The following is a 27,783-nucleotide window of genomic DNA, read 5'->3' on the forward strand; positions in this document are numbered from 1 at the left end:
GACGAGTCTAGCAGTGCTATTGGAGGAGTTAGAGGGCAGTAAATGGGATATAATAGGGATCAGCGAAGTTAGGAGGAGAAAATAAGCATATACAGTGCTAAAAAGCAGACACATCCTCTGCTACCAGGGCTTAGTGGAGAGACGAGAACTAGGAGTCGGATTCCTGATTAATAAGGATATAGCTAGTAACATACAGGAATTCTATAGCATTAACGAGAGGGTGGCAGGTTTTGTAGTGAAACTTAATAATAGGTACAAATTGAAGGTCGTACAGGTCTACGCCCCTACATCCAGTCATGATGACCAGGAAGTCGAAAGCTTCTATGATGACGTGAATTTGGCAGTGAATAAAGTCAAAACAAAATACACTATACTGATGGGCGAATTCAATGCCAGGGTAGGCAAGAAGCAGGCTAGAAACAAGACAGTCGGGAAATACGGCATAGGCTCCAGGAATAGCAGGGGAGAGTTATTAGTAGAGTTTGCAGAACAGAATAATATGCGCATAATGAATACCTTCTTCCACAAACGGGTTAGCCGAAAGTGGACAACGAGGAGCCCGAATGGCGAGGCTAGAAATGAAATAGACTTTATACTCTGCGCTAACCCTAGCTTCATACAATATGTGTGCGTGCTCGGCAAAGTGAGCTGCAATGACCATAGGATGGTAAGAACTCGAATTACCCTACACTTGAGGAGGGAACAGAAGAAACTGGTACATAAGAAGCCGATCAATGAGTTAGCGGTAAGAGGGAAAATAGAGGAATCACGGATCAAGCTACAGAACTGGTATGCGGCTTTAACTCAGGAAGAGGATCTTAGTGTTGAAGCAATGAACGACAATCTTACGGGCATCATTAAGGAGTGCGCAATAGAAGTCGGTGGTAACTCCGTCAGACAGGATACCAGTAAACTATCGCAGGAGACGAAACATCTGATCAAGAAACGCCAATGTATGAAAGCCCTCTAACCCTACAGCTAAAATAGAACTGGCAAAACTTTCCAAGTTAATCAACAAGCGTAAGACAGCTGACATAAGGCAGTATAATATGGATAGAATTGAACAGGCTCTCGGGAATGGAGGAAGCCTAAAAGCAGTGAAGAAACTAGGAATGGGCGAGAATCAGATGTATGCGTTAAGAGACAAAGCCGTCAATATCATCACTAATTTGGATCAGATAGTTCAAGTGGCTGAGTAGTTCTATAGAGATTTATACAATACCAGTGGCACCCACAACGACAATGGAAGATAGAATAGTCTAGAAGAATTTGAAATCCCACAAGTAATGCCGGAAGAAGTAAAGAAACCCTTGGAAGCTGTGCAAAAGTGGAAGGCAGCTGGGGAGGATCAGGTAACAGCAGATTTGTTGAAGGATGGTGGGCAGCTTGTTCTAGAAAAACTGGCCACCCTGTATACGCAATGCCTCATGACCTGGAGTGTATCGTAACCTTGGAAGAACGCTAACATAATACTAATCCATAAGAAAGGGGTCGCCAAAGACTAGAAAAATTATAGACCGATCAGCTTACTGTCCGTAGCCTACACAGTATTTACTAAGGTAATCCCACATAGAATCAGGAACACCTTAGACTTTTGTCAACCAAAGGACCAGGCAGAATTCCGTAAAGGCTACTCAACAATAGACCGTATTCACACTATCAATCAGGTGATAGAGAAATGTGCGGTATATAACCAACCCTTATATATAGCTTTCACTGATTACGAGAAAGCGCTTGATTCTGTCGAAACCTCAGCAATCATGGAGGCATTACGGAATCAGGTATAGACGAGCCGCATGTAAAAAAACTGAAAAATATCTATAGTGGCTGCGCAGCCACCGTAGTCCTACATAAAGAAAGCAACATAATCCCAATAAAGAAAGGCGTCAGGCAGGGAGATACGATCTCTTCAATGCTATTCACAGCGTGTTTACAGGAGGTATTCAGAGACCTGGATCGGCAAGAATTGGGGATAAGAGGTAATGGAGAATATTTTAGTAACTTGCGATTCACTGATGATATTGTCTTGCTTAGTAACTCAGGGGACCTGCAATGCATGCTCACTGAGCTGGAGAGGCAAAGCAGAAGAGTGGGTCTAAAAATTAATCTGCAGAAAAAAGTAATGTTTAACGGTCTCGGAAGAGAACAGCAGTTTTCTATAAGTAGCGAGGCACTGGAAGTGGTAAGGTAATACATCTACTTAGGGCAGGTAGTGACCGCGGATCCGGATCATGATACGGAAATAATCAAAAGAATAAGAATGGGCTGGGGCGCGTTTGGCAGGCATTCTAAGATCACGAACAGCAGGTTGCCATTATCCCTCAAGAGAAAAGTGTATAATAGCTGTGTCTTACCAGTATACTCACCAACGGGGAAGAAACCTGGAGGCTTACGAAAAGGGTTCTGCTTAAACTGAGGACGACGCAACGAGCTGTGGAAAGAAGAATGATAGGTGTAACGTTATGGGACAAGAAAACAGCAGATTGGGTGAGGGAACAAACGCGGGTAAATGACATCCTATTTGAAATCAAGAAAAAGAAATGGGCATGGGCCGGACATGTAATGAGGAGGAAAGATAACGGATGGTAGTAAGGGTTACGGACTGGATTCCAAGGGAAGGGAAGCGCAGCAGGGGGCGACAGAAAGTTAGGTGGGTGGATGACATTAAGAAGTTTGCAGGAACAACATGGCCACAATTAGTACATGACCGGGGTAGTTGGAGAGGTGTGGGAAAGGCCTTTGCCCTGCAGTGGGCGTAACCAGGCTGACGATGATACTTGTGCCACTCTAGCACGCTTTCCTTGCGGCCATGCACTTGGGGTTCATCACGTCAGTTTACAAGACTGATTTGGCTCTCATAAGCAAATTGGACACAGAATGTTCATTTTTCTACATGCACCCGAAATTCTCTCGGCTCACTTGTCTGATAACATAACACTTTTGGTTTTTTTTTAAATCTTAGTAAAGCGTTTCAGTAAAATTCAGTCATAAAAAATTTATAGTTTGCATTCAACATACCACCACTACATGTTGAATGCAGTACTAATTGCAAGAGCCAGCTTAGGAACTGACAACCTGACAATAAACCCTTGTATGCTACCTCACAGCACCAAGAGACTGCCAAAGTATAGGCCTTTGTTATGTAATCTGTGAGAAGAACAGGGGGTTTGCAGGTGCTTTAGTTTCTGTTTTTTGCAAGGTACAGTATCATAGGTGTAGGATTCAAGGTGACTCAGCAGTGCATTTTACGTGCTATTGCAAAAAAAAGTGAGCTACCAGGTTAAGTTGGCACACAACTTGTAATGATCAGAAGCAGAACATCGTTTCCCATTTTTATTCATACAAGCTGACACTTCTTACCAAGGAGCAGCAGCAACCTCTTTACAAAAAGAGATTACAAGACGTTTGGCATTCCCTTGGCTATTTTTGTGGCAGAATGGTAGTTTAACATATAACAGTACAACATTCAAATGATATCATTTGTGCACTCACGATGGTAATCTTTCATAGTTCATGACCGGGCAGTCACGACAGAGAATCGAGAGAATGCTCGACGATGCACGACCACATGGCCACCACTGAGAGGTGAGTGAACAATGTTCTGAATAAACCTTTTGTCACAGGGTTATTTCACAACAAACTGCAACAAAATTTTGCTACCATGTAAACAAATGTAGTTTGCAACAGTGTAGGTATAAATCAAATATGTCCATGAAATTAGGTTTTCAAACAGCAGATGCATAAAAAATTCTTTACCTTGTCAAAGTTCGAGCGCCGCAATTACTGCTTGCATGAAAAACACAGATCCCGGACCACGGAGGATAAGTTTCTGGGTCTCCACACACGACAGCAGGACCCAAGTCCATGCGTGGTTCTTAGATCTGTGTCACATATGCTTACTACTAAGTTCCTGCGTAATATGTTGTGGTGCTATTCAGAGGCTACTCAAATACAAATATGTGCACGGAGCGCAGCCCTTCGCCTGCCGTTTTGTAGAAACTTGGACGAAAACATAATATAGGTAACAATGCCTTGAAGGTGGCACCTATCTTTGGAATTGGCTATATATCTGTGAGCAGATATTTTGTTTAGTAACATCAAAAAATGCTACTGCCATCAGTCTTAAGGATATCTATCTTGGAGACAGAAAAAAACAACATGATTACTAATCTACATATAATGGTGCCACCTGCTGGCTAAAAACTAGGCCAAAAGGGTGTTCTTGAAATATACAACAATGTATCCTACGAAACGTTTAGCTTTGCCCATAAGGACCACAATAAATGGCCCATTTTGCTCTGTTCGTAATGCCAGAACTGTTCGCCATAGCCAAGGCATCTTAGTCTCATATGAAGGAGCATCTTTGCAGCCAAAAATGAACCCTAATGCTGCTTCAAAAGAAAGCTAGCATGTTTTGTAGCGTGAAATGTACATTTGTGCACACTTCGCTGTGTTTTTGGTTTTTTCTCTAATTTTGGGAGTGGCACAGTCCCCTTACTACTCATTCTATTCACTCGGTTGTATTTTGCCCGTTTCAGTCACTCAGCGAGTCAGAAAGTGCATGCTAACAAAATACAGTGCCTCAGCACAATGCAACGTTAAAAATCTTGTAGAAATCAACTAAAAGGCACATTTGCAAAATTGTGCTATACAAGTTTATACCTTTACCTAAAATTGATACAGACATTAAAAATTGACGTAGGACCTATTGAACATGCAGGAATATTCCTACCTAACCTTGGGTCTGTCTGTTAAAGCCGCATTTTTTCCCCATCACATCCCAAATTTGCACTTTGTGTAGATTAGTTTAGAAAAAAATATATAATTGCACATTTGTAATCAGCACACACGATTAAATACTTCCTACAAGTTTATTCGTCTAACAGAAAAAAAAATGGGATGGTGAGTACCTACGTCCCCCTTAACCCCTAATGCCGTGACAAATTTCAAGAAATATTTGTAGAAGCATGTAATATTTTAAGGACCTGCATATATTGTGCTCTTTCTGAAAGTTCTGCTAAATTTTTTATTAGCCTTTTTGCCTAAATTGCAATAGTTCACAAGTTAACTCAGCATCAGCTTCAGAATATGCTCCGTGTGGTGGTAAGTCATCTCGTCACTGGCAAGTAAGGGGTTAAAGAATAACATGCCGCTACATTTTCGCACTAACACTGCCCGTTCAATACAAATATACAGCATGTCAGGTGTACCAGAATGATGTTCAGGAATAGCAAAATCTGCATGGGTGTAGCGACAGAGGGGTGGGGCATTGTCACATGGCTTGGAGCTTTTGCTCTTCATATCAAGCCTTAAGAGCATGCCCTGTGTTCAGTTCATTTGACATACAGGGGAGAGGATGCGAGAACAATGCCTACCTGCCATAGACTACTTGAACTGCCATTGAATTGGACTATTCCATATGATTGTATAGCGGAGACAGATATCCCAGAAATGCTCCTGTTTGTACCAGAGCATGCTTCTTGTCTGGCAACCTAGCCCAAGAGCACCCGCAGGGTCAGTTTGTGGAGCGGTTCCTGGCCTTATTGCCACAGCAGAAACAAGAGACCAGAGATGTTCTAGAAATGCAATTTGTTTACCCACAGGCTTTTGAAATTCCTTTATTTGTGCCAAGTGAATTCGCCCTAAAATGTGGTTTTGTCAAGAGTAACTATCCTGGAGGAATCTCGTCTCGCAAAAGAACATGACCTGTAACCACGAGCACATGCGGACTCTGTGTGTCAGTCATATAACTGACTGGCCAATGTTTTGCAATGTTCCATGTTCGTGATTTTTCCCCCCATCACAGCAGTCGTACAGTGTAATAATTAGCAAGAATCAATGGTACTGACTCATATTTTTAGAGCCATAGCCACACGAACTTCATTGCCAGCTAAGTGAAACTTGCAGGAGGTGCTTCTGCCTGACTGCGAGCTTCCATATCTTTTTGGCGCAAAGCCAAGATTGAGTACTGTCTTGCCACTTTGCAGCCAAATATAGCATTTTCATTCAAAATACAAATGGTCGCCGGACATGCCTGGCCGAACTTATCTTACCTTGCCCAGCATACATATTGAATCGTTAGTACAGTGTAATCTTTAAGTAATGCACTGCCATTGTAACTAACAATTGGCACTATTTTTTCCCTCAAGAGCTGCCAGTAATGGAAAATCAGCTGGACCCAACCAGCCAGAGCACAAGATCCCCCTCCTATTTGGATCGTGTCCGTAGGGACTACCCACCTCCACAATACAACAGACGGACCCCAATAAGAGGTAAGACCAAACATGTTACCATGACACAGTAGCTTGTGTTATTAAACGCCTTGGGAAGCAAGTCATGAGAGTCAGAGGCGCTTCTTATGCCACAAGGAAGAAACGGTGGCATAAATGGCACACGAACATATGTTCTAATGTAAAGAGAACAAACTGCAACTAGCATACACCACTGACACATACAAGGATTCATGCAAAGTTTTTTTTTGGAAGGAGTTTGTTACTCGCGCTCAGTGTGCTTACTCAGCTGGCATGGCTGCCTCACACCAGGCACTGCTAAGGAATGGACAAGGGAATCTCACAGATTTAAGTGTCCGATGACAGTCGGGACAATTGCACTGAAACCCAGTCATGGGTTGGCACTTGACCATGCCTTTCCCAAATTCATTGACGCCTTATATAGCCAACATGCCTTCCCTTCTGCACTTGTCTTTGTCTCCCTCAGGTGATATCTACCTCTCTTTATCACACCTCAGCTGGTGTTACAATCATTGCGCACTGACATTAACTTAGCAGCCAGGACTACATGTGCCAACAAATGTGGGAAGCATCAGTTCCTAAGCTGAATATTTCATATTCCCAAAGATGGACATGTTTGTTTGACAGCTGTTACATAAATCTGAATGTTTGAGAGCTTAACTATAATATCCAGTTCATTCTTATTAGACGGTGTACGGTCAAAGCGCATGGACGGCTCGGTTATGTGACCTTGACGCGGTATTTTAACGTGACCATGGTAAAGCCGATAGATAAATTTCAATCTGGACACCACCCTATGATGACCGCGTTTTTTTTTTCATCTTTGCCCTAGATCGTGAAGGAGATGGGCTCGAGAAGCACGAATAGGTGGAATAGATAAACATCAGGCTAATTTCTGTACCCTTTCTAATTTTGTAATTAAATATTGTTGATAAGGGCTCCAGATTTGGTCCGCATATTATAATTTTGTCCTGATGAGAGCTTTGTTTGCTGTTAACTTTACAGCGGGTGACGCATGAGGTAGCTTCCATTTGAAAAATACTAGTTTTTTCACTGCGTTACTACAACGATTATCTGTATGGGGTACCCAACTTAAGTTACTTATGAGTGTAAGACCCAAATAATTCACTTGCAGAGTTTTTTTAACATAAGCATATGTAATGGTGTAAGCTCGTTCTAAAAGCTTTTTTTTGTTACTAAATTTTATGCTCGCCGTTTTCGTAGTATTGAGCTTCAAGCCCCATTTGTCACACAATATGTTCTGATTGTATGCAATGCACTATTAAGTCAGACTTGGACAGTGTTGATTTATGCTGGTATAAGCAACACAATCGTCCGTAAGAAGTCAGATCTTTACAGCTCGTTGGACTCAAATATATATCATTTGTATAAAACAAAAACAACAGTGGACCGAGCACCGACCCTTGTGGTACTCCTGAGTGTACATCTGGTGTACCAGAGATGCAGTCATTAAGAGGAAGCTTTAGCTCGGATGCTCTTATCTAAATACATATAAAAGGAGAATTCGTTTTTCTCGGCAACCACTGCACCAAATTTGACGAGGTTGTTTGCATTTAAAAGGAAACCTTAAAATCTAGGGACTGCTGGTCTCGAATTCTTTATTTAGGTCATTAATTTTTCATTAAGAATCGGCGAAAATCAAAAATTTTCAGAAAATGAAACTATCAAGTTTACAACTTTAACTTGGCAATAAAAAACGATATCACAATTCCGTGAATTGTATCTAACAGTACATCTTAAGCGGACAAAATTGATATATGTCGCACAGGAATCTAAAAAAAATTAGTAATATTAGAATACAGCTTTTGCAGAACCTTTGTACACGAAGTAACAAATTCATGTAGGATAAAAAATGACATGCTATTTGCCCGCTTTGAATACTCTAATGGGTGGCGTTTACAGAACCGCGACATGTGTCCTTGATGCATAGGTATTAATCTGTAAATTTCGTGTATCTATTATTTTCAAACGCGAATTTTTGAAAATCTTTCACAAAATTCAGGCCCTAAATGGAAATTCCACTTTCAGCAGGCACTAGAATTTAACTTTATCTCTCAAATGCAGCAAATTTCATTAAAATCGGTCCGGAGGTTATCACAGAAAAACGTTTTTGCGTTTTACATGCATTTGAATAAGCCACGTCGTAGTTGGGCCCGAGCTAAAGCTTCCTCTTAACAGCCACGTATTGCTTCCATGAAGCTAAGTGGCATGTTATCCAGCGAACAATGTTGTGTTCAATACCAATAGCATACAGTTTAGTTACTACGTCATCATGCGGAACAACATCAAGCGCTTTAGAAAAGTCTAAAGACTGCGTCAATTTGACTCGTCATATTTAGTGAATTTACGAAATCGTTGGTTATTTCGACTAGCTGAGTTGTAGTGGACAGACCACACCTGAAGCCATGTTGATTGTTAGGAAACAGTTGGTTATTTTCTAGATGTATCATAATCGCCTTAAATATAATATGTTCATACAGCTTACAAATTGTGGATGTTAGGGAAACTGGTCTGTAGTTGTTTAATTCTAATGGAGATCCAGACTTGTCATTTGAGAATATCCTCGTGTGCGCCAATCGTCGGGTATCACAAGATTCTAACGATGTTGTACATATTTTATACGAATACTCTGTCACCCAGGTCGCATATTGTTAAGAAAACATTTGATATTTGATATGCCCCATGAAGTGAAAAATCCGGCATCCGTCCAGCGTTAACATCCGATCGTACGAAAACCCACGTGAATAGGTGATGGCAACCCGTTTCAATGTCAAATAAAGCCGGCAGGCCCACACCTAAACAATTGACTTTGCCCAATTTGAAAATTGAGTTGACCCGCGTTTAAAACAGACCTGGGCCACTCCTAAAATTGACTTGGCTCACCCCCCAAATTTGGGTGACCCACCCCACGAATTGACTTTCCCCAATTCGAAAAAAATTTATTTGACCCACGTTCAAAGCCGACCTTGCCCACTCAAAATTTACTTGGCCCACCCATAAAATTTGGTGGCCCACCCCTAAAATTTACGCTGCTCAATTCGAAAATCGAGTTGACCCACGTTAAAAACCGAACTGGCCAACCCTCTAAAGTTACTTTGTCCAATTCGAGCTCATGACAAAGGGATCCCGTCATGTGACAGTCACGTCACCAAGTAAGGACCATAAGTTGCAAGGTCACATGACCAAGTGAAGACATCATATGACAATGACACGTAACCTGGATGTCGAAATAGTACGGACGTCAATATAGTTGACACGCCCAGACACGCCATACCCAAACACGCCACTGCCTCCACAAACAACGCAAGAAATATCGCGCGGAAGTGCCATGATGCTTTCGCAATCAATGCACGTAAGGATATTTAGGTGCGTCTAACTTTATCTAGAGTGCTTCCACTAGTTCATCGCAGAGTCTTTTTCGAAAATATTGGCCAGCATGACCTATCATAAATTTACCGCAATCACGCCAGAGTCATTGGGCGATTAATACCACAGTAACGCTTCAAATGGCTGGAACAACAAGCGCGCACACTGATTCTTCCGCAGCGCCCGGCAGCCGCTGGCAGAAAAAGCGTACCGTGCGCAGCGCGCGCAAAGGAGGGTGTCGCTACTTTCCAGAATAGAGGTGCTTAGTCACGGGGAGGCCAATCAGAGCGCACACGGTGGCGCGTGCTCGAGCGTATGACTCGACGACCGGAGGGAGAAGCACGGTTGGTGCGGGAAAGTAGTTGGCGGCGTTTCCGGAGATAGAGCACGACAAGTGACCGTCACCATGATTGAGGTGGGAGATGAGACGCAGGATGGCACATCGATCTCGACAACGACAAGTAAAACGCTCCTCTCTCCTGACTTCAAGATATCGCGCACATAATCTGCTATGAACGTCCTGTACTAACCATCAAAAGTTCTCCTATAAGCGCTGTGTAGCAACCTGAAAAAGCCATTGTTACGAATACAAAAAAAAATCTATAGCATATCACCTAGAAGTCGCCGCACACCATCAATTTGTGCCACTTTTCAGGAGCTCTAGGGGCTAGGCTACCGTTTAGCCGTTTAGTAATGTACGTAACAGTTTAGTACTAGGTACCAGGTTACTTGAACTGAAAGCAAGCGTCACCTCTCATGATTAATCACGATAAAGTATCCAGCTGTTCGTCTAACCATGCCCCCCCCCCCACACACATACACAACTCAACTGCAAAGAGTTCATAGCTATCGCCTTGATGGGATGATTAAGGCGATCAGCCCAAGACAATTATGTCCAAGTCATCCACGTGCTTACTGGTCCTTGGCGTTAGAAAAAATTAGTCTACTCAGGATCCTTATAAGATAACAAAACGATTACATATTTGTCCAACATGTTGATCTGCTCTACTAGGCGGCACTATGAAGTAAACGGGCCGTTCCACCGCAAAATGTCCTGTTCAATCCACATTTCGCATTATTTCTAACAAAACGAGCTGGCAGGTTCTAACCCAAACGTAATGTCTGAAAAGAGGAGAAACTCAGTGTGTTTGGATGTAATAATAATAATAATATTTGGGGTTTTACGTGCCAAAACCACTTTCTGATTATGAGGCACGCCGTAGTGGAGGACTCCGGAAATTTTGACCACCTGGGGTTCTTTAACGTGCACCTAAATCTAAGCACACGGGTGTTTTCGCATTTCGCCCCCATCGAAATGCGGCCGCCGTGGCCGGGATTCGATCCCGCGACCTCGTGCTCAGCAGCCCAACACCATAGCCACTGAGCAACCACGGCGGGTCGTTGTTTGGATGTACCTGGCGAGCCTCGACTTGATGACGCAGATAGTCGGGCTTCCAGCCGAGGATAGATATGAAGGCCTCAATGACCACCATAGCCTCGTGCTTGTTTGGGCTCCATGTAGCCACCCATTGGTGCTGGAAAAGGCGGCCCTTCCACGACTCGCCCATGTTCTTCTCGAACTCGGTGCCGTTGACCAAGCTGCTCGCCTTGTGGACCTTGTTGAAGTGACCCGAGTCGGCACCATTCTCAGCTATGTCCTGGATGTGGCAGTGCACCGAGTGCTCGAATCGACCCGTAGACTTCGACTCCAGAGTGCGGCTCAATATATCCTCTGGTACGTCCCATGAGGGTGCCTTGCCGTCTGCGTGGTACCATACGAACACCAGGCCGAGGAGTTCCTTAGACATCCAGACATTCACCTTGGCGAAAGAAGGGGCTGCAGGAAGGAACGAGATCATTCATTGCGGCTTAAAATGCTCATCGCGGCTCATCGCTAGGATGCTCATCGGCTTAAAATGCTCATCGTTAGGAGGCGCATTGCAATGAGAACTGTGTGAATGAATGCTTTACAGAGTGGAGATAATAGATAGTCTTGCCGGTAGAAACACATATGACACAGTACTGTGTTGTATTGACGCTAAATTCGAACGATTTAATGCGCTCGCTGCTGAGAACAATAACCAGTGGCTCCGTCCATCTTGCTGGGAGATATTTAGTGCACGCAGGACTTTGGTAGTTTGCGAACTGGCCGAATGAACCCTTCAACCAATGTTGTGTGAAATCATCAGCTCTTAAAGTTTACCACGCCCACTCACCTTTGGCGAAGTACGGCACGTGGGTGCAAGATCCGCTTTTACAATCAAACTTCCATCCGTGGAAAGGACACTCGATGATGTCTCCCGCCACACGGCCCATCATTCCCAGGTGGGCGCCCAAATGTGGGCAGTATGCGTCGAATACGCGCGCCGTTCCGTCCTCACATCGGACTGCGACGAATTCCTGACCTGCGGAAAATCCACATTGCGTGCGTAAATATTAATGCAAACTATCGGTTCATTTCGTTCACTTTTGTTGTTATTTATCCTTGTTTGTCCAGAGTACGCTGTAGCATGTTCACTGTGATCACGTGAACTGGCTGTAGTTATAAAGAATTTCTCGTTCTGACGTGATAGTTGGGCGGAAACCCACAGCGTGGAGATAAGTAATTAAGGGAAAATGAGACATACAGCCAGTCGTAGCAATTGCTACAAAGAAAACACATATGGGTTCCTCGAAACAAAAACCTCGCAGTTGAAGAAAATTCGTCCTGGTCTGGGACTCGAACCCAGGACCACCGCCTTTCCGGCGCAGCCGTTCTACCATCTGAGCTAACCAGGAGGCTAGCAGATGGCAGAGCGAAGTCGAATTTGTCAACTCGAAGCAAAGGCAAGAGTTTGACATAATAGTTGTGCACTTCATCCAATAGTTCATCCAATTGCAGCGATTGGTTGGATGTCTCACTTTCCCATAATTTCTCGTTCTGCATAAAATTAGTTGGAAGTTGGCGCCCGTCATAGCGTTGTCGGAGAAGGCACGAAACGGTTGTCGCAGAATAATTTGTTCGTGCCTTCAAGAAGTGGTACTGCAGTTCCTATACGATCCACTGATGTAAATCGAACGGCGATAGCTTCCACGCGCCAGCAATGCATGCACTGGACTAGTGGGAATGTCGCCCTGGGATATTTATGTCGTGCGTAGTTCTCTTTTCCTCCATATCTACAGGACGACTACGATATGCACCTCTTATGTACCCATGTAGCGCATGGCTGCATTTAATTACCTTTCTCACTGCTTGCGCTGACCGCGTAGGGGCGTCAAAGGCTTTCATTTGTTGCAGTGAGATAACGAAAGCATATTTCCTTCCCCTAAAGCTTCTTAGCAGCTCTCTTGTGAGCCGTGGAGGTAAATCATACAATGTGTACGTTGTGAGCGAGCTGGTAAACGAACCCACTCTACTGTTGCTGTCGCTTTTACGGTAACTTTCAAAATTAAACATATGCGAGTATGAATCGGCTCACCAAACTTCCTATACAGGTCCGTTACTTTTGTTCATAGATCATGGGCGTATAGGTTTACAATGGTGATCTACATTTTAAAACAGCTACAATGCAGATGGCACAAATACTGTCTGCTTCAATTGTTGCATGTGCTCTATTTGAGCTCATCGACGTTATATTTTGCGCGTTCTGCCGGCGCAAAAGCAGCGCACTACGGTATTATCACTCCTGGCTCGTCGCGTTTTCGCTAGCGTGAGTACCGAAAGAATGCATATGTTGTTGCGGGGTAACAAAACCGTCACAAACTTGTCCCACTGAGATTCAGTGCACGCCAAACTTACTTTCTCACCACGACCGAGCTGCTTTTCTTTAACTGCGTCACAACGTCAGGAGCGGCGAGCGTACTTCAATAGTGTCCCAAAACGTAACTAGCAAAATTAATTACGATAATGTTCGGGGTCAGAGAAAGCGCCACGAACTTGTCCCAGCAATATTCAGTACATGCGAAACGAACTGCGCTACACGCCCGAACTGCTTTTCGCTAACTGCGTCACAAGTCTCGGTTGCCTGCCGTAAAACCCTAAATAGCTTGAAATGCGTAGTATAAGAGCAGCTGCCCCCGGACGCCAGGGCAGAGGCTCCGATTTGTACTGTTGAGTTACGTGCTCTCCCGTCTCTCCACTCCGGTCGACCTGACCGGCCGCTCTTTTGCTATGTTAGAATAAACCAGTTGTTCTGTTACCAGTCTTCTCATGCTTTGCCGGGACCTTCGGATGCTTCCAGTGCCCCAGGCCGCCAGGCCAACGCTACCCTTGGGGCTTGCGACCCATTGGCAATAACGGGCGTCAGCACCGAGACCCCAACAACTCGGGCCAGCGGTGCGATTACAACATCTGGTTGCCAGCGGTGAGATCGCGACAACGGAGGCCAGCAGCGAAGAGATGCGGTTGACTGTATGCTGAGCAGCACAACGACCATCCGGGAGCAGTGCAACGAGCCCTGTGTGATGACTGGTTGCCTGCAGCGGAACGACTGCGCTGAAGTCTTGGCTGCAAGGTTTGGTGAGTGCGGGACTTTCTTCTTCTGAGTTTTGCCAGGCTTTTGTTAGTGTTAGAAACAGAGCTGGTAATTGTGGTTGTCGTTGCTACCGGGTTAGTTTGCGGCAAGACAATAGTAGGCAGTAGAGAAAGCAGCATTCAGAGCAGCCATGGATTTGAAGTCGTTGCGCAAACCGAAATTGCTGGAGCTTGCAAGAGAGTTGGGTCTGGATGTCTCAGACAAACTCAGAAAACCAGAACTGCTAAGGGCTATTCTTGAGTTAGAAGCTGAGGATGACGAGCTGTCGGAATGCCTTGAGACCATTGAGGAGAGGGAGACGGCAAAAAGACAGGAGCGTGAACTTAAAGAACAAAAAGAGAAAGAAAAAGAAGAGCGCGACCGTCAACACGCGTTGGAAATGAAGCGTCTCGAGGTAGAGATAGAACGCGCTCGTAATGGAAGTCAGGCACACGGTGCAGGAGAACGAGTATTGTTCAAAATGACTGACCTGATGCGGCCGTTTAAGCTTGGAGAGGACATTGGTTTGTTCCTGGTTAACTTTGAGCGAACGTGCGAGAAGCAGGGGTTCTCTCGGGAAACGTGGCCACAGCGCTTGCTCACTTTGCTACCCGGCGAGGCGGCCGACGTAGTCGCTCGCTTGGAGAGAGAGGAGGCAGAGGATTTCGACAAAGTGAAATCGAGTCTGCTAAAAAAGTACCGGCTGTCAGCGGAGGCGTTCCGTCGGAAGTTCCGGGAAAATGAGAAAGGCAGAAGTGAGTCGTATACAGAGTTTGCCTACAGGCTAATGTCAAACATGCAGGAGTGGCTCAAAGAAGAGAAAGCGTTTGGTGACCACGAGAAAGTTCTGCAGTGTTTCGGGCTAGAACAGTTTTATAGTCGGTTACCTGAGAACGTGCGGTACTGGGTCTTGGATAGGCCAGACGTTAGTACGGTGGCTAGAGCCGCTGAGTTAGCCGAGGAGTTTGTGACGCGTCGGGCTCGTGGAGCTAAGGACGGTCAAAAGGGTGAATTTGGCTCCAAGTTTGAGAGGCCGAAGTTCACACCCATGAGAGCAAAGGGGGATACACGTAGTGCGGATGCGAGTGAAAGCAGTCCAACCGAACGTAAGGAGACGGCGGCAACCGAAGCCGAACGCAGAAAGCGGTTCGAGACGAGGCAAGCGCGCGTTTGTTATACGTGCCAGAAGCCGGGTCACTTTTCGGCGCAGTGTCCGACCGAACGTAAGGAGACGGCGGCAGCCGAAGCCGAACGCAGAAAGCGGTTCGAGGCGAGGCAAGCGCGCCTGTGTTATACGTGCCAGAAGCCGGGTCACTTTTCGGCGCAGTGCCCAGAAACAAAACCAAAAGTCGTGTTTTTTTCATTAGGCAGCACTGAAGAGAACATCAAGCTTCTCGAGCCTTACATGCGAGACCTCCTCGTGAACGGGAAAGAGTGCCGAGTGCTTCGCGATACCGCAGCTACAATGGATGTAGTTCACCCCTCTTACGTAGAACCCGATATGTTCACGGGCGAGTGCGCATGGATCAAGCAAGCAGTGGAAGCTCATAGCGTGTGTCTGCCGGTAGCAAAAGTGCTTATTGAAGGACCTTTCGGAGCACTTGAGACGGAGGCCGCAGTGTCATCTATGCTGCCCCCCCAGTACCCATACTTATTTTCAAACAGGTCCGATCACCTCCTGCGCGAGAAGGGGCTTTTGTTTGGTGGGGCTAGCGTTCAGGCCTTAACCAGATCGAAGGTTCGGGAGCTCGCTGCAAAGGCGGTAGATGCGGGACCGACGTTGTTGAACGATGAGAAAGGGTCAGAGGCGCAGCAAGCTAGTATTCAGAGCACGCCCGAACGGGATAAAATTGAGCCTGTAGCGTTAAAGGCACCAGATACTGGAGAGGAAATTCCCGATGCGGGAAAGTTAGAAGAGCTTCCGGTCGAGCTTCCGGGACTAGGCTCAGTGACAAACAGGAAAGACGCCGATCAAGTCATTAGTGACTTAATAAGTAAAGCATCGCTGTCGCCTGAGCAGAAAACAGAACTACACCAGCTCTTACAAGAGTTTCAAGGTCTGTTCTCTGAGAGGCCTGGTAGGACTTCTGTCCTTACTCATGACATAGAACTTACCTCCCCAGAGCCAGTACGATCCAAGGCGTACCGGGTGTCACCCCGCCAGAGCGATATTATGGAGGCTGAGGTAAAGAAAATGCTACAGCTCGGTGTTATTGAAGCGGGTGAGAGTGATTATACCTCCCCTTTGATTTTAGTTGAGGTACCGGGCAAGGAACCTCGTCCTTGCGTCGACTACCGCAGGCTTAATTCCATCACTAAGGATCAAATTTATCCGATCCCTAACATCGAGGAGCGCCTTGAGAGAGTGAGTAGCGCTCAGTTTATTTCCACCCTAGATCTTGTCAGGGGTTATTGGCAGGTTCCACTTACAGAAGAGGCTAGTAGGTGTGCGGCGTTCATTTCACCAATGGGGACATTCCGTCCTAAAGTTTTGAGTTTTGGTTTGAAGAACGCGCCATACTGCTTTTCAAGCCTCATGGATAAAGTGTTGCGGGGACAGCAAGAATTCGCTTTACCGTATCTAGACGACGTAGCGATATTCTCCGCATCCTGGCCTGAGCATATGGCCCACTTGCGGGCAGTGCTAACCCGCCTGCGCGATGCGGGCTTGACAGTCAAGGCTCCCAAGTGCCAGTTAGCACAGGCAGAGGTTGTCTACCTCGGACACGTGATTGGTCGGGGTCGTCGCCGCCCCTCTGAAATAAAGGTGGCCGCTGTGCGAGACTTCCCGCAACCGCGCACGAAGACCGATATTCGGTCGTTCTTAGGTGTCGCCGGCTACTATCAGAGGTACATCCCCAGGTACTCTGATATCGCGGCTCCCTTGACGGATGCTCTAAGAAAGACAGAGCCGCAAACAGTCGTCTGGGATGAGACGAAGGAAAGAGCTTTTAGCGCCCTAAAGAGCGCCCTAACAAGCCAACCTGTGCTACGATCGCCCGACTACACAAAAGGGTTCGTTGTTCAGTGTGATGCTAGTGAGCGAGGCATGGGCGTTGTACTGTGCCAACGGTAAAATGGAGAAGTAGAACACCCCGTCCTGTATGCTAGTCGTAAGCTGACCAGTCGTGAGCAGGCGTATAGCGCCACCGAGAAAGAGTGTGCGTGTATCGTGTGGGCCGTTCAGAAATTGTCATGTTACCTAGCTGGCTCGAGGTTTATCATTGAGACGGATCACTGCCCTCTCAAATGGCTGCAGACCATCTCTCCCAAAAATGGCCGCCTCCTGCGCTGGAGCCTCGCTTTGCAACAATATTCCTTTGAGGTGCGTTACAAAAAGGGGAGTCTCAACGGTAACGCCGATGGCTTAAGTCGAAGCCCCTAACGTGAAAATCAGCCTCAAAATTGCTTGTTACTGATGTTTTTCTTCCTGAGGCAGGATTTTTAACTTATTGCTTTTGTATAGTGTTTCAAAGTGATGATGTGCTTTTTAGTGCAATTTTTCCGATTTGTGGACGCGTTCTGAGTGCTGCTAAACTACTGTGAGGAACTAGGCAGCAGTATAAAAGGGGAAAGAGCCTGGCAGGGCTTAGTGAGGGTTGTGCCGTGCTTGCTGACTGAGCGGTTGACTTTCAGGCGTGGTTCTAACGCTGGCCGGAAACGAGAACAAAAATGTCAACTCTCCCGAAGTCACTTTGCAGTGTCGTGTGGGCACCTGAACGTGAGAACGAGGGCTTCTCTGTGCGCTGCGCTCAAGAAACGCCAAAGGACGCCCGACTTCGGTTATGAGCATCATCGAGCGACATCCCTCCGGACAGCGGATGCAGTCCCCTGACCATCGGGATCTCCTTCCCCCGGCGGGGCGGTCTGTTACGTTTCGCCTACAACGCGCGGTAATGCCGGCGCGGATGCAACGGACGCCGGGGCTTTGTTCAAAGCGGCGGACATTTTGGCCCGTTCAACGACGCCGCAACGCCTACCCGCCAAGCGTGTCCAGGCGTGTTTCAGTGCCACGTGTCTTCGTGTGTGCGTGTGTGTGTGTGTGCCCTCGCTTGTCAAAGCGCGGCAGCCGGGGAGCGGAGTTCCCCGAATGAGGGGCCTGGGGGTCTCTCGGCTCAACCGCTCGCGCCGTCGTGGGCCCCTGCTGCGCCGTCCCGTGACCTTCATCCCGTGACCTTCCCTCCTTCCCTTTTGGACCGCGACGCCGAGAGTATAAGAGCAGCTGCCCCCGGACGCCAGGGCAGAGGCTCCGATTTGTACTGTTGAGTTACGTGCTCTCCCGTCTCTCCACTCCGGTCGACCTGACCGGCCGCTCTTTTGCTATGTTAGAATAAACCAGTTGTTCTGTTACCAGTCTTCTCATGCTTTGCCGGGACCTTCGGATGCTTCCAGTGCCCCAGGCCGCCAGGCCAACGCTACCCTTGGGGCTTGCGACCCATTGGCAATAACGGGCGTCAGCACCGAGACCCCAACAACTCGGGCCAGCGGTGCGATTACAACAGTACCGAAAGAATGCATATGTTGTTGCGGGGTAACAAAACCGTCACAAACTTGTCCCACTGAGATTCAGTGCACGCCAAACTTACTTTCTCACCACGACCGAGCTGCTTTTCTTTAACTGCGTCACAACGTCAGGAGCGGCGAGCGTACTTCAATAGTGTCCCAAAACGTAACTAGCAAAATTAATTACGATAATGTTCGGGGTCAGAGAAAGCGCCACGAACTTGTCCCAGCAATATTCAGTACATGCGAAACGAACTGCGCTACACGCCCGAACTGCTTTTCGCTAACTGCGTCACAAGTCTCGGTTGCCTGCCGTAAAACCCTAAATAGCTTGAAATGCGTAGCAGATCGTCAAACAATATTTCTTACCTTTCCTAGTCCAATAGTGCAGTGGCGGGATGTCGAAGTGCACAAAAAGCGCAAGAATACAACGGGAGCCCAACAAGCAAGCCACGTCCAAAAGAAACTGGTCGCCCAACAGGCGAACTTCACATGCGCAGCCGGCCTGGCTCGCTAAGGTGGCGTGTCTGGCGCATGACGCATGCATATGGCGCAAATGTTTAGCGTGTTTGGCGTGCCGCTAGCTTGTTGCTAGGTGACGCAACAAAAATAAGCCTCAAATTATAAGTTAATTTTTACTCAAAACTTTTTAATTTTTAGCGGAAAAGAATTTAAAAAAAATAAAACGTCTAAATTCATTTTTTTTTCGGTGCTCGCGTCAGCTAACGGATGGGATCAACACTAGACGTGACGTGTTTGCTGTTGCCAGTTTTTGTCGAGTGTCCCCTCTTGTTCAATCGCAGCTATTCCAAAAAGCAAGAAAAAAAAAGCACGAGACATCTTGCACCTACAAAGACGCGGCGATATTTTCATGCTGTCACGTGACTGCCGCAGCGGCTCGCCGCCAGTTGGTGTGGCTGCTCTGCCGCAGCTGCGTTTGAACGCCGGCGCCGCGCCGCGCTCGTTTTACTGCTATTGTGCATGGGGGCTTTCTGCGGCGACGATCGCTCCGAGATAGCGCCGGAGTAGCGCGTGTCGTCTGTTCACCAATGATGTCATCGATAAGGCATGCGGCGAGCGCGTCAAAACAAAGCGCTGCATGAACGGAAGTCTGTCTGCGGCGGCTGCAGAAGCAGGAACGGCACTGCACCGGGACTATGCGAGGCTCGCCGTAAAAAGCGCTGCGGCCGAACCCGGACCAGCGTCGGGACCTTCCTATGGAAAGCCGCAGCTGTGCATTCTGAATCGCGGCCACGCGTCCACCGCGCGCTGCCTCTCGGGTTCTCCCGATTAGTGACGCATGCAGTCGCACCACTCTTAGCTCGTTTGCAACGTGCCGCATGATGAGATTGTCCGCGCCAACCAATATATCGCTAAACCAAACACATATACAGCTGCGTTCAAATTTCGCATTAGGAAGTATCGCAATCATCGGTAAATTTTTTTCACCCCCAAAGGTCATCCTAATCATAGAGTTTCACACAATTACTAAAGGAAACTGCGGCGCTGGTGTCTACGGGAGCTGCAAGCAGGATAGTTCAGCCAGCATGCGAATTATGTGTAGTATATGGATTTGCCTAAACTTGGTCCTTCTGGCTTTAACGGCTTCGTGTCTCTGCAAAGTGGTCATTTTAAAGAAAGTACTGCGTTATAAATAATGAAGTACACATTATTAAAGTTGTCAGACAGCAGAATTTGAACACAGGGCATCTAGCATAGAAGTCCGATATTGAAATAAGTATGCCACGAATGCATGCACAAGCGGAACCGCTGCAGCTGCGATTATGCTTGCAGAGACTTATCACCTTTTGTATTGAAAAAGTATATTTTTTTTTAGTTTCGTTCACTTTAGGCCCACAAAAACAGCAATAAACGAAGCCACAAGAACTTCTAAACCTAAACACGAAGATCAGACAAATTCATGTATTACTCATCATTCCCATGGTGGTCAAACGATCACAGCGCCATAAATCCCTCCAGTAATTGTAGGAAACTCTATGGTCCTAATGGAGCGCACTAAATATACCTTTCAGTATGTTCGAACTATAACTACAGTACAGTTGCACTTGATCACAGAGTATACCGCAGCCTGCGCGTCCCCGATCTGCGAGGGCGCTTTTAACTTACCTAAGATACAGGCCTCAGGGAGATACTGTAATTATGCATGTTCTTTGATGTGTATGAGTTATGCGTGTGTCGCATGACCTGTGTGTATAATTTTGTTTACCACTGAAATAACCTGGACTAGCATGCTGGGCGTGCTAGCAATCAAACCTCTTCACTTTTCATGAAAGAGCTGGAAACGTAACGGGCAACGTCCGTGATCAGGCGCGGCCGGTAATACCTTTCCTGTATCCTCGATAGCGTCCGGGAGAATCCAAGGTGCCCAGCGGTCGGATCGTCATGCAGGGCGTGCAGTACTTCTGGACGCAGCGCTGACTGAACGAGGAGGTAGTCGGCGCGGACTGGTGAGAAGTTCTTCTTTACTAGTATGTTGTTTTGAAGTGAGAACGAAGCTAATCCTCACTTAAATGCCCTAGGGACAACGTCGGTGTGCCCTTCCAAATACTCGACGAGGCCTTATAGCTCCGGGTCTGCTCGTTGCAGTTCAGAGAAGTCTTCCGTGCGTATTATTCCAAAGAACCCTTTGTCTTCATCGTCCTTTAGCAGCGGCGGGTCAAGGGGCGCTTGACAGGCAATCGGCATCGGACCGTTTTCGTCCGGACGTGTAGGTTACAGTGATGTCGTATTCTTGTAGTCTGAGGCTCCACCGCGCCAGTTGTCCTGAAGGAGCCTTTAAATTCGCTAGCCAACACAACGCGTGATGGTCGCTGATGACTTTGAATGGCCTGGCATATACGTAAGGGCGAAATTTCGTTGTAGCCCAAACGATGGCGAGACATTCCTTTCCAGTCGTAGAATAATTGCCTTCCGCTTTTGACAGCGACCAGCTAGCGTAAGCGATCACCTGGGCGAACCTGTGCCCACAAAAACAGGCTACACTTAAAGAACGGCGACAGCGGCGAACACAGTCGGAGATCGTCAAAATCTGAACAGCCGGTCAAGCGCGTCGGCTTTCATACATCAGTCGTCGAACGTTCCAGAGTAATCGCTGGGACCTGCGTGTGTTCCACAAAGTTTTACATTAATAGCGTCGCGCATACACGCAATCAGATTACGCAAGGTTCAGTCACAGACAGGGGATGGAACCATTGATAATATTCCAGAAACTTTCCATACATGCAGGCGCGTCCCGCGCTGTGCGATAACATTTGCTTGGCGGTGATACGTGGTCGCCCGCTAAAGACAAACACGTACACGTGTCAATATATATATATATTCCCACGTGTACTTGTTTGTCTTTCAGTGCAGAACGCACCTGCATGAATATCGGAACTTCTTCGAACGGTATCGATGGTTCTATCCGTTGTCACCGAGCCTTCTGTGATCTGATTGTATGCGCTGCGCGAATTGTATAGTAATAGGCGCGGTGCCAGCGATAATTCTGGAATCTTAGATGGCTCATGTAGAAAAGCCGACGCACGTTTAATTTGAGCGCGTACGTGTACTGGGATGGCACATAAGATACTCGTGAAATATAAGCATACGTGTTGATGTGACTTATATATATATATATATATATAATCATCTACAGCCTGGTTACGCCCACTGCAGGGCAAAGGCATCTCCGATACTTCTTCAACTACCCCGGTCACGTAATAATTGTGGCCATGTTGTCCCTGCAAACTTCTTAATCTCATCCGCCAACCTATGTTTCTGCCGCCCCCTGTTACGCTTCCCTTCCCTTGAAATCCAGCCCGTAACCCTTAATGACCATCGTTTATCTTCCCTCTTCATTACATGTCCTGCCCATGCCCAATTCTTTTTCTTGATTTAACTAAGACGTCATTAACTCGCGTTTGTTCCCACACCTAATTTGTTCTTTTCTAACCTCTTAGCGTTACACCCATCATTCTTCTTTTCACATCTCGTTCGTCGCCCTCAACTTAAGTAGAATCCTTTCCGTAAGCCTCCCGGTTTCTGCCCCCTACGTACGTACTGGTAAGACACAGCTATTATACACTTTTCTCTTGAGGGATAATGGCAACCTGCTGTTCACGATCTGAGAATGCCTGCCAAACGCACCCCAGCCCATTCTTATTCTTCTGATTATTTCAATCTCATGATCCGGATCCGCAGTCACTACCTGCCCTAAGTAGACGTATTCCCTTACCACTTCCAGTGCCTTGCTACCTATCGCAAAACGCTGTTCTCTTCCAAGACTGTTAAACATTACTTTAGTTTACTGCAGATAAATTTTTAGACCCACCCTTCTGCTTTGCCTCTCCAGGTCAACGAGCATGCATTGCAATTGGTCCCCTGAGTTACTAAGCAAGGCAATATCATCAGCGAATCGCAAGTTACTAAGGTATTCTCCATTAACTCTTATCCTCAATTCTTCCCAATGTAGGTCTCTGAATATCTCCTATAAACACGCTGTGAATAGCATTGGAGAGATCTTATCTCCCTGCCTGACGCCTTTCTTTACTGGGATTTTGTTGCTTTCTTTATGGAGGACTACGGTAGCTGTGGAGCCGCTATAGGTATTTTTCAGTATTTTTTCATACGGCTCGTCTACACCCTGATTCCGCAATGCCTCCATGACTGCTGAGGTTTCGACTGAATCAAACGCTTTCTTGTAATCAATGAAAGCTATATATAAAGGTTGGTTATATTCCGCACATTTTTCTATCACCTGATTGATAGTGTGAATCTGGTCTATTGTTGAGTAGCCTTTACGGAATCCTGCCTGCTCCTTTGGTCGACGGAAGTCTAAGGTGTTCCTGATTCTATTTGCAATTACCTTAGTAAATACTTTGTAGGCAACGGACCGTAAGCTGATCGGTCTATAATTTTTCAAGTCTTTGGCGTCCCCTTTCTTATGTATTGGGATTATGTTAGTGTTTTTCCAAGATTCCGGTACGCTCGAAGTCATGAGGCATTGCGTATACAGGGTGGCCAGTTTCTCTAGAACAATCTGCCCGCCATTCTTTAACAAATCTGCTGTTACCTAATCCTCCCCAACTGCCTTCCCCCTTTGCATGTCTCCCAAGGCTTTCTTTACGTCTTCCGGCGTTACCTGTGAGATATCGAATTCCTCTAGACTATTCTCTCTTCCATTATCTTCGTATGTGCCAATGGTACTGTATAAATCTGTATAGAATTCCTCAGCCACTTGGACTATCTCATCCATATTAGTAATGATATTGCCAGCCTTGTCTCTTAACGCATACGTCTGATTCTTGCCAATTCCTAGTTTCTTCTTCACTGCTTTTAGGCTTCCTCCGTTCCTGAGAGCCTGTTCAATTCTATCCACATTATACTTCCTTATGTCAGCTGTCTTATGCTTGTTGATTACCTTGGAAAGTTCTGCCTGTTCTATTCTAGCTGTAGGGTTAGATGTTTCATACATTAGCGTTTCTTGATCAGATCTTTCGTCTCCTGCTACAGCTTACTGGTATCCTGTCTAGCGGAGTTACCACCGACTTCTATTGCACACTCCTTAATGATACCCATAACATTGTCGTTCACTGTTTCAACACTCAAGTCCACTTCCCGAGTTAAAGCCGAATAACTGTTCCGTAGCTTGATCCGGAATTCCTCTATTTTGCCTCTTACCGCTAACTCATTGATCGGCTTCTTATGTACAAATTTCCTCCGTTCCCTTCTCAGGTATAGGCTAATTCGAGTTCTTACCATCCTATGGTCACTGCAGCGCGCCTTGCCGAGCACGTCCACATCTTGTATGATGCCAGGGTTAGCCTAGAGTATAAGGTCTATTTCATTTCTAGTCTCGCCATTCGGGCTCCTCCATGTCCACTTTCGGCTATCCCGCTTCCGGAAGACGGTATTCATTATCCGCATATTATTCTTTTCCGCAAACTACTAACTCTCCCCTGCTATTCCTAGTGCCTATGCCATATTTCCCCACTGCCTTGTCTCCAGCCCGCTTCTTGTCTACCTTGGCATTGAAGTCGCCCATAAGTATAGTGTATTTTGTTTTGACTTTACCCATCGCCGATTCCACGTCTTCATAGAAGCTTTAGACTTCCTGGTCATGATGACTGGATGTAGGGGCGTAGACCTGTACAACCTTCAATTTTTACCTCTTATTAAGTTTCACAACAAGACCTGCCACCCTCTCGTTAATGCTATAGAGTTCCTGTATGTTACCACCATATCCGCATTAATCAGGAATCCGACTCCTAGTTCTCGTCTCTCCGCTAAGCCCCGGTAGCACAGGACGTGCTCGCTTTTTAGCACTGTATATTCTTCTTTTGGCCACCTCACTTCACTGAGCCCTATTATATCGTATTTACTGCCCTCTAGTTCCTCCGATAGCACATCTAGATTTATATATATATATATATATATATATATATATATTGTAGTAGTGTGCAAACGCAGTCGGGACAACTGAAAGTTTTAATCAATGTGCGACAATGCGATAGGAGAGTGCTAAGCGACGTAATGAGTTTATGGAATTTCTCGCACATGTGTAGATGGAATACCTTGATCTTGAATATCTTGAGCTTTAGGCACTTCGAGTCAGTCAGAAATTGTAGGATAAGGGAAACTTACCTAAGGCGCTGACTGATTCGATTTTTCCTACAACAAGTTCCGTCGACTCAAGCACTGGAATCCAACCATTTGGAAAAACTGGCGGAAGAGCCCCAGACAGCAGCCTCCGTGATTTTGGTTTATGTGGCTGAAAAAAGTATTACATATGTTTTATTGATTCCGTGCATAATAAACAAGTCATTGTTACACTCATTATGCTGCTGACAAAGTGTCCTTTAGGTGATTATTCTGCGATGTTTTGCTGAAGTTGAAGGTTTGTCTGGTTTCAAGGTCACAATGCAACGAGCCTATTCATACGTCAACACTTGTTTCTGTCATCTTTGCTGTCCATTCTTTTTTCTAAATACGTAGGATTACGGCCGGCATCAGCGACTATCTGAGGTATGTGTTCTTGCACATTTCGTGGACCTAACAAATTTAATAAAACAGATTTGTCGTCTTTCTCACCTTTTTTGTGAGGCTACTCTTGGACATCATGATTTTCCAAAGGATAGCGCCGGCTGCTACGGCAACAACAAGCCCCAGACATTGATCGTAGACCGTGCATTGTATGCTAATCTCTGGCATGTGAAGGTGAAGTTCCGTTCTTTCACCGCTGACCGTTGCGTTCCTGAAAATTACGCATAAATTGCAATAAACCCATCAAAATAGCAGCAGCCTCAAAATCTTCTAGTTCGTACATTCCTACGAACTGCAGCGAATCTTTGCTTTGGCGCCAACATCAGAAGAAATAGCACTCACCGTAGTACGTACTGAAAGACGCTTGCTCGTTCGGTTACGATAATATCAGCGTGCTACCTATCAAAGCAGATATCTGTTATATCTCCGGTACCACCAACTTATATTTCTGACAGAATGCTGGTGACGGTCACGTTCCCTGACCGAATGAAAGTTGCCTGAGGAAATCGTATTTAAAGGCGGTAGTAAAAATGCCCTCAATAATTGTCGACCAATATCGGTATTGCCGCTTTAAAAGAAATCGCAGAACGTGTTATTTACACACGATTGTATCAATTCATAAAAGTTAAATATATTATCTCTGAACACCAGTTTGGCCTTTAGTCTGAAAAATCGGTGGAACCTGCACTACTGCAGATAAAAGAAAACGTATTTAGTAACTTTGAACAGCGACTTTTTACAGTGGGAATTTTTCTTGATTTCCGAAAAGCCGATGACTCGATCAAACACCAAATCTTGTTTCAAAAGTTAACGACATATGCTATCTGTGTGTTGGCGCTTGCACTAATAGAGAACTACCTTGAAGGTAGAATGCAATGCGCACAGCTTCACGAATTTCAGTCAGGTTTGGGCAATATAAACTTTGGGGTCCGACAGGGATCAATTCTGGGTCCTTTGCTTTTTTTTTATACATTAATAATATCACTAATATTCCTTTAACTCCTGCCATTGCCATGTGCGTCATGTACTTTTCTGGTGAGATCTTAACACATTAGAGCAGATGCTAACACCTGGCTTAATGTAAATGAGATTAACTTAAATGTACACGAAACACAGCACATAATATTTCGTCCGAAAAATACTTCGCTCTTTCATGACACAAAATAGAGCATCAACAATTCTGTAATACCACCCGTAGACTCTTGTCGATTTCTGGGAGTCCTTTCTAGGTTTGACCTCAGTCGGTCTGAACTTAATATATTGGTGCTAAGTTATCTAGATCTTTTGGTATGTTATTCAGTCAAATAATTTTTTGCCGTTACGTGTTAGGAAACCACTATATCTTTCATTTATCCACTCTCACGTAACATGTCATCACCTACTCTAGGGAACGTGCAGCATTATAGATTCTTACAGTCTTTCTTCTCCAAACAAAGAAGCTTAAATTGGTTGCTTCTCATCCGTCCTCATCGACAAATTCATTGTACGAAACCCTAAACATATTACCATCTTCACAGTTGTATAAGTTTCGCTTAGCCACAATGACTTTTCCGTGAAGTTAAACACAATTATGCCGCCTTTTCAAATAAATATTTAAACAGAGATGTGGTATACAACCTACACACTATTTCACTAACGGGGTCAAGACCAAGTACTAACTGTAGCGTAATGCATACCCACCCTTAATCAAACTCGCAAATGAAAACGCATCTATGCCTTTTTTTTTTTTAAAGCAACTTCTCCTGCCTCGCTTTAACCTACAATAGCTTTTCCATGACGTCTCATACAATGCTGAGAAATACCTCGGTGATTCATACTGAATGGCTAATTTGACGTATTACTCCTCTGTGGAATGCTTGTCCAATTATTGATACATGCACTGTTAGAGATTGTATAATCTTTTTCACTAACAATCGTGTTCCAGTGTTTTTATGTTCATTCTTGTTTGCATACCTGCGTAATGAGTACTGTAATTATTATTGTATCCATCATGTTTGTAATGATTTTGTTCCAGCTGTCAGACACGTAAGTCCGAGGTGAAGGCCTTGTCAGGAGACATAGGAGTCTTCTTTTACCTTACCTCGTGGCCATATTTCACATTGTCCGTT

The 27,783-nt window shown here is 45.7% G+C and overlaps 1 protein-coding gene across 2 annotated transcripts in view; it reads right to left on the minus strand.

Annotated features, from left to right (window-relative positions):
• Window positions 1-27,783, minus strand: part of LOC126523860 (cholesterol 7-desaturase nvd-like) — an 84,230-nt gene that overhangs the window by 51,703 nt on the left and 4,744 nt on the right. Inside the window, exons 2-5 of one of the 2 annotated variants that reach the window (XM_072285720.1) lie at window positions 25,724-25,886; window positions 25,277-25,403; window positions 11,855-12,043; window positions 11,054-11,475 (exon numbers count right to left, since the gene is read on the minus strand). In XM_072285720.1, coding sequence (XP_072141821.1) covers window positions 11,054-11,475; window positions 11,855-12,043; window positions 25,277-25,403; window positions 25,724-25,886 — 901 coding nt within the window. Of the gene's footprint in view, window positions 1-11,053; window positions 11,476-11,854; window positions 12,044-19,003; window positions 19,152-25,276; window positions 25,404-25,723; window positions 25,887-27,783 lie in introns of those variants that run through there. The other variant, XM_072285721.1, reaches the window with a different exon arrangement.

This window comes from Dermacentor andersoni, unplaced genomic scaffold (genome assembly GCF_023375885.2).
Source record: "Dermacentor andersoni unplaced genomic scaffold, qqDerAnde1_hic_scaffold ctg00000039.1, whole genome shotgun sequence".
Taxonomy (NCBI): domain Eukaryota; kingdom Metazoa; phylum Arthropoda; class Arachnida; order Ixodida; family Ixodidae; genus Dermacentor; species Dermacentor andersoni.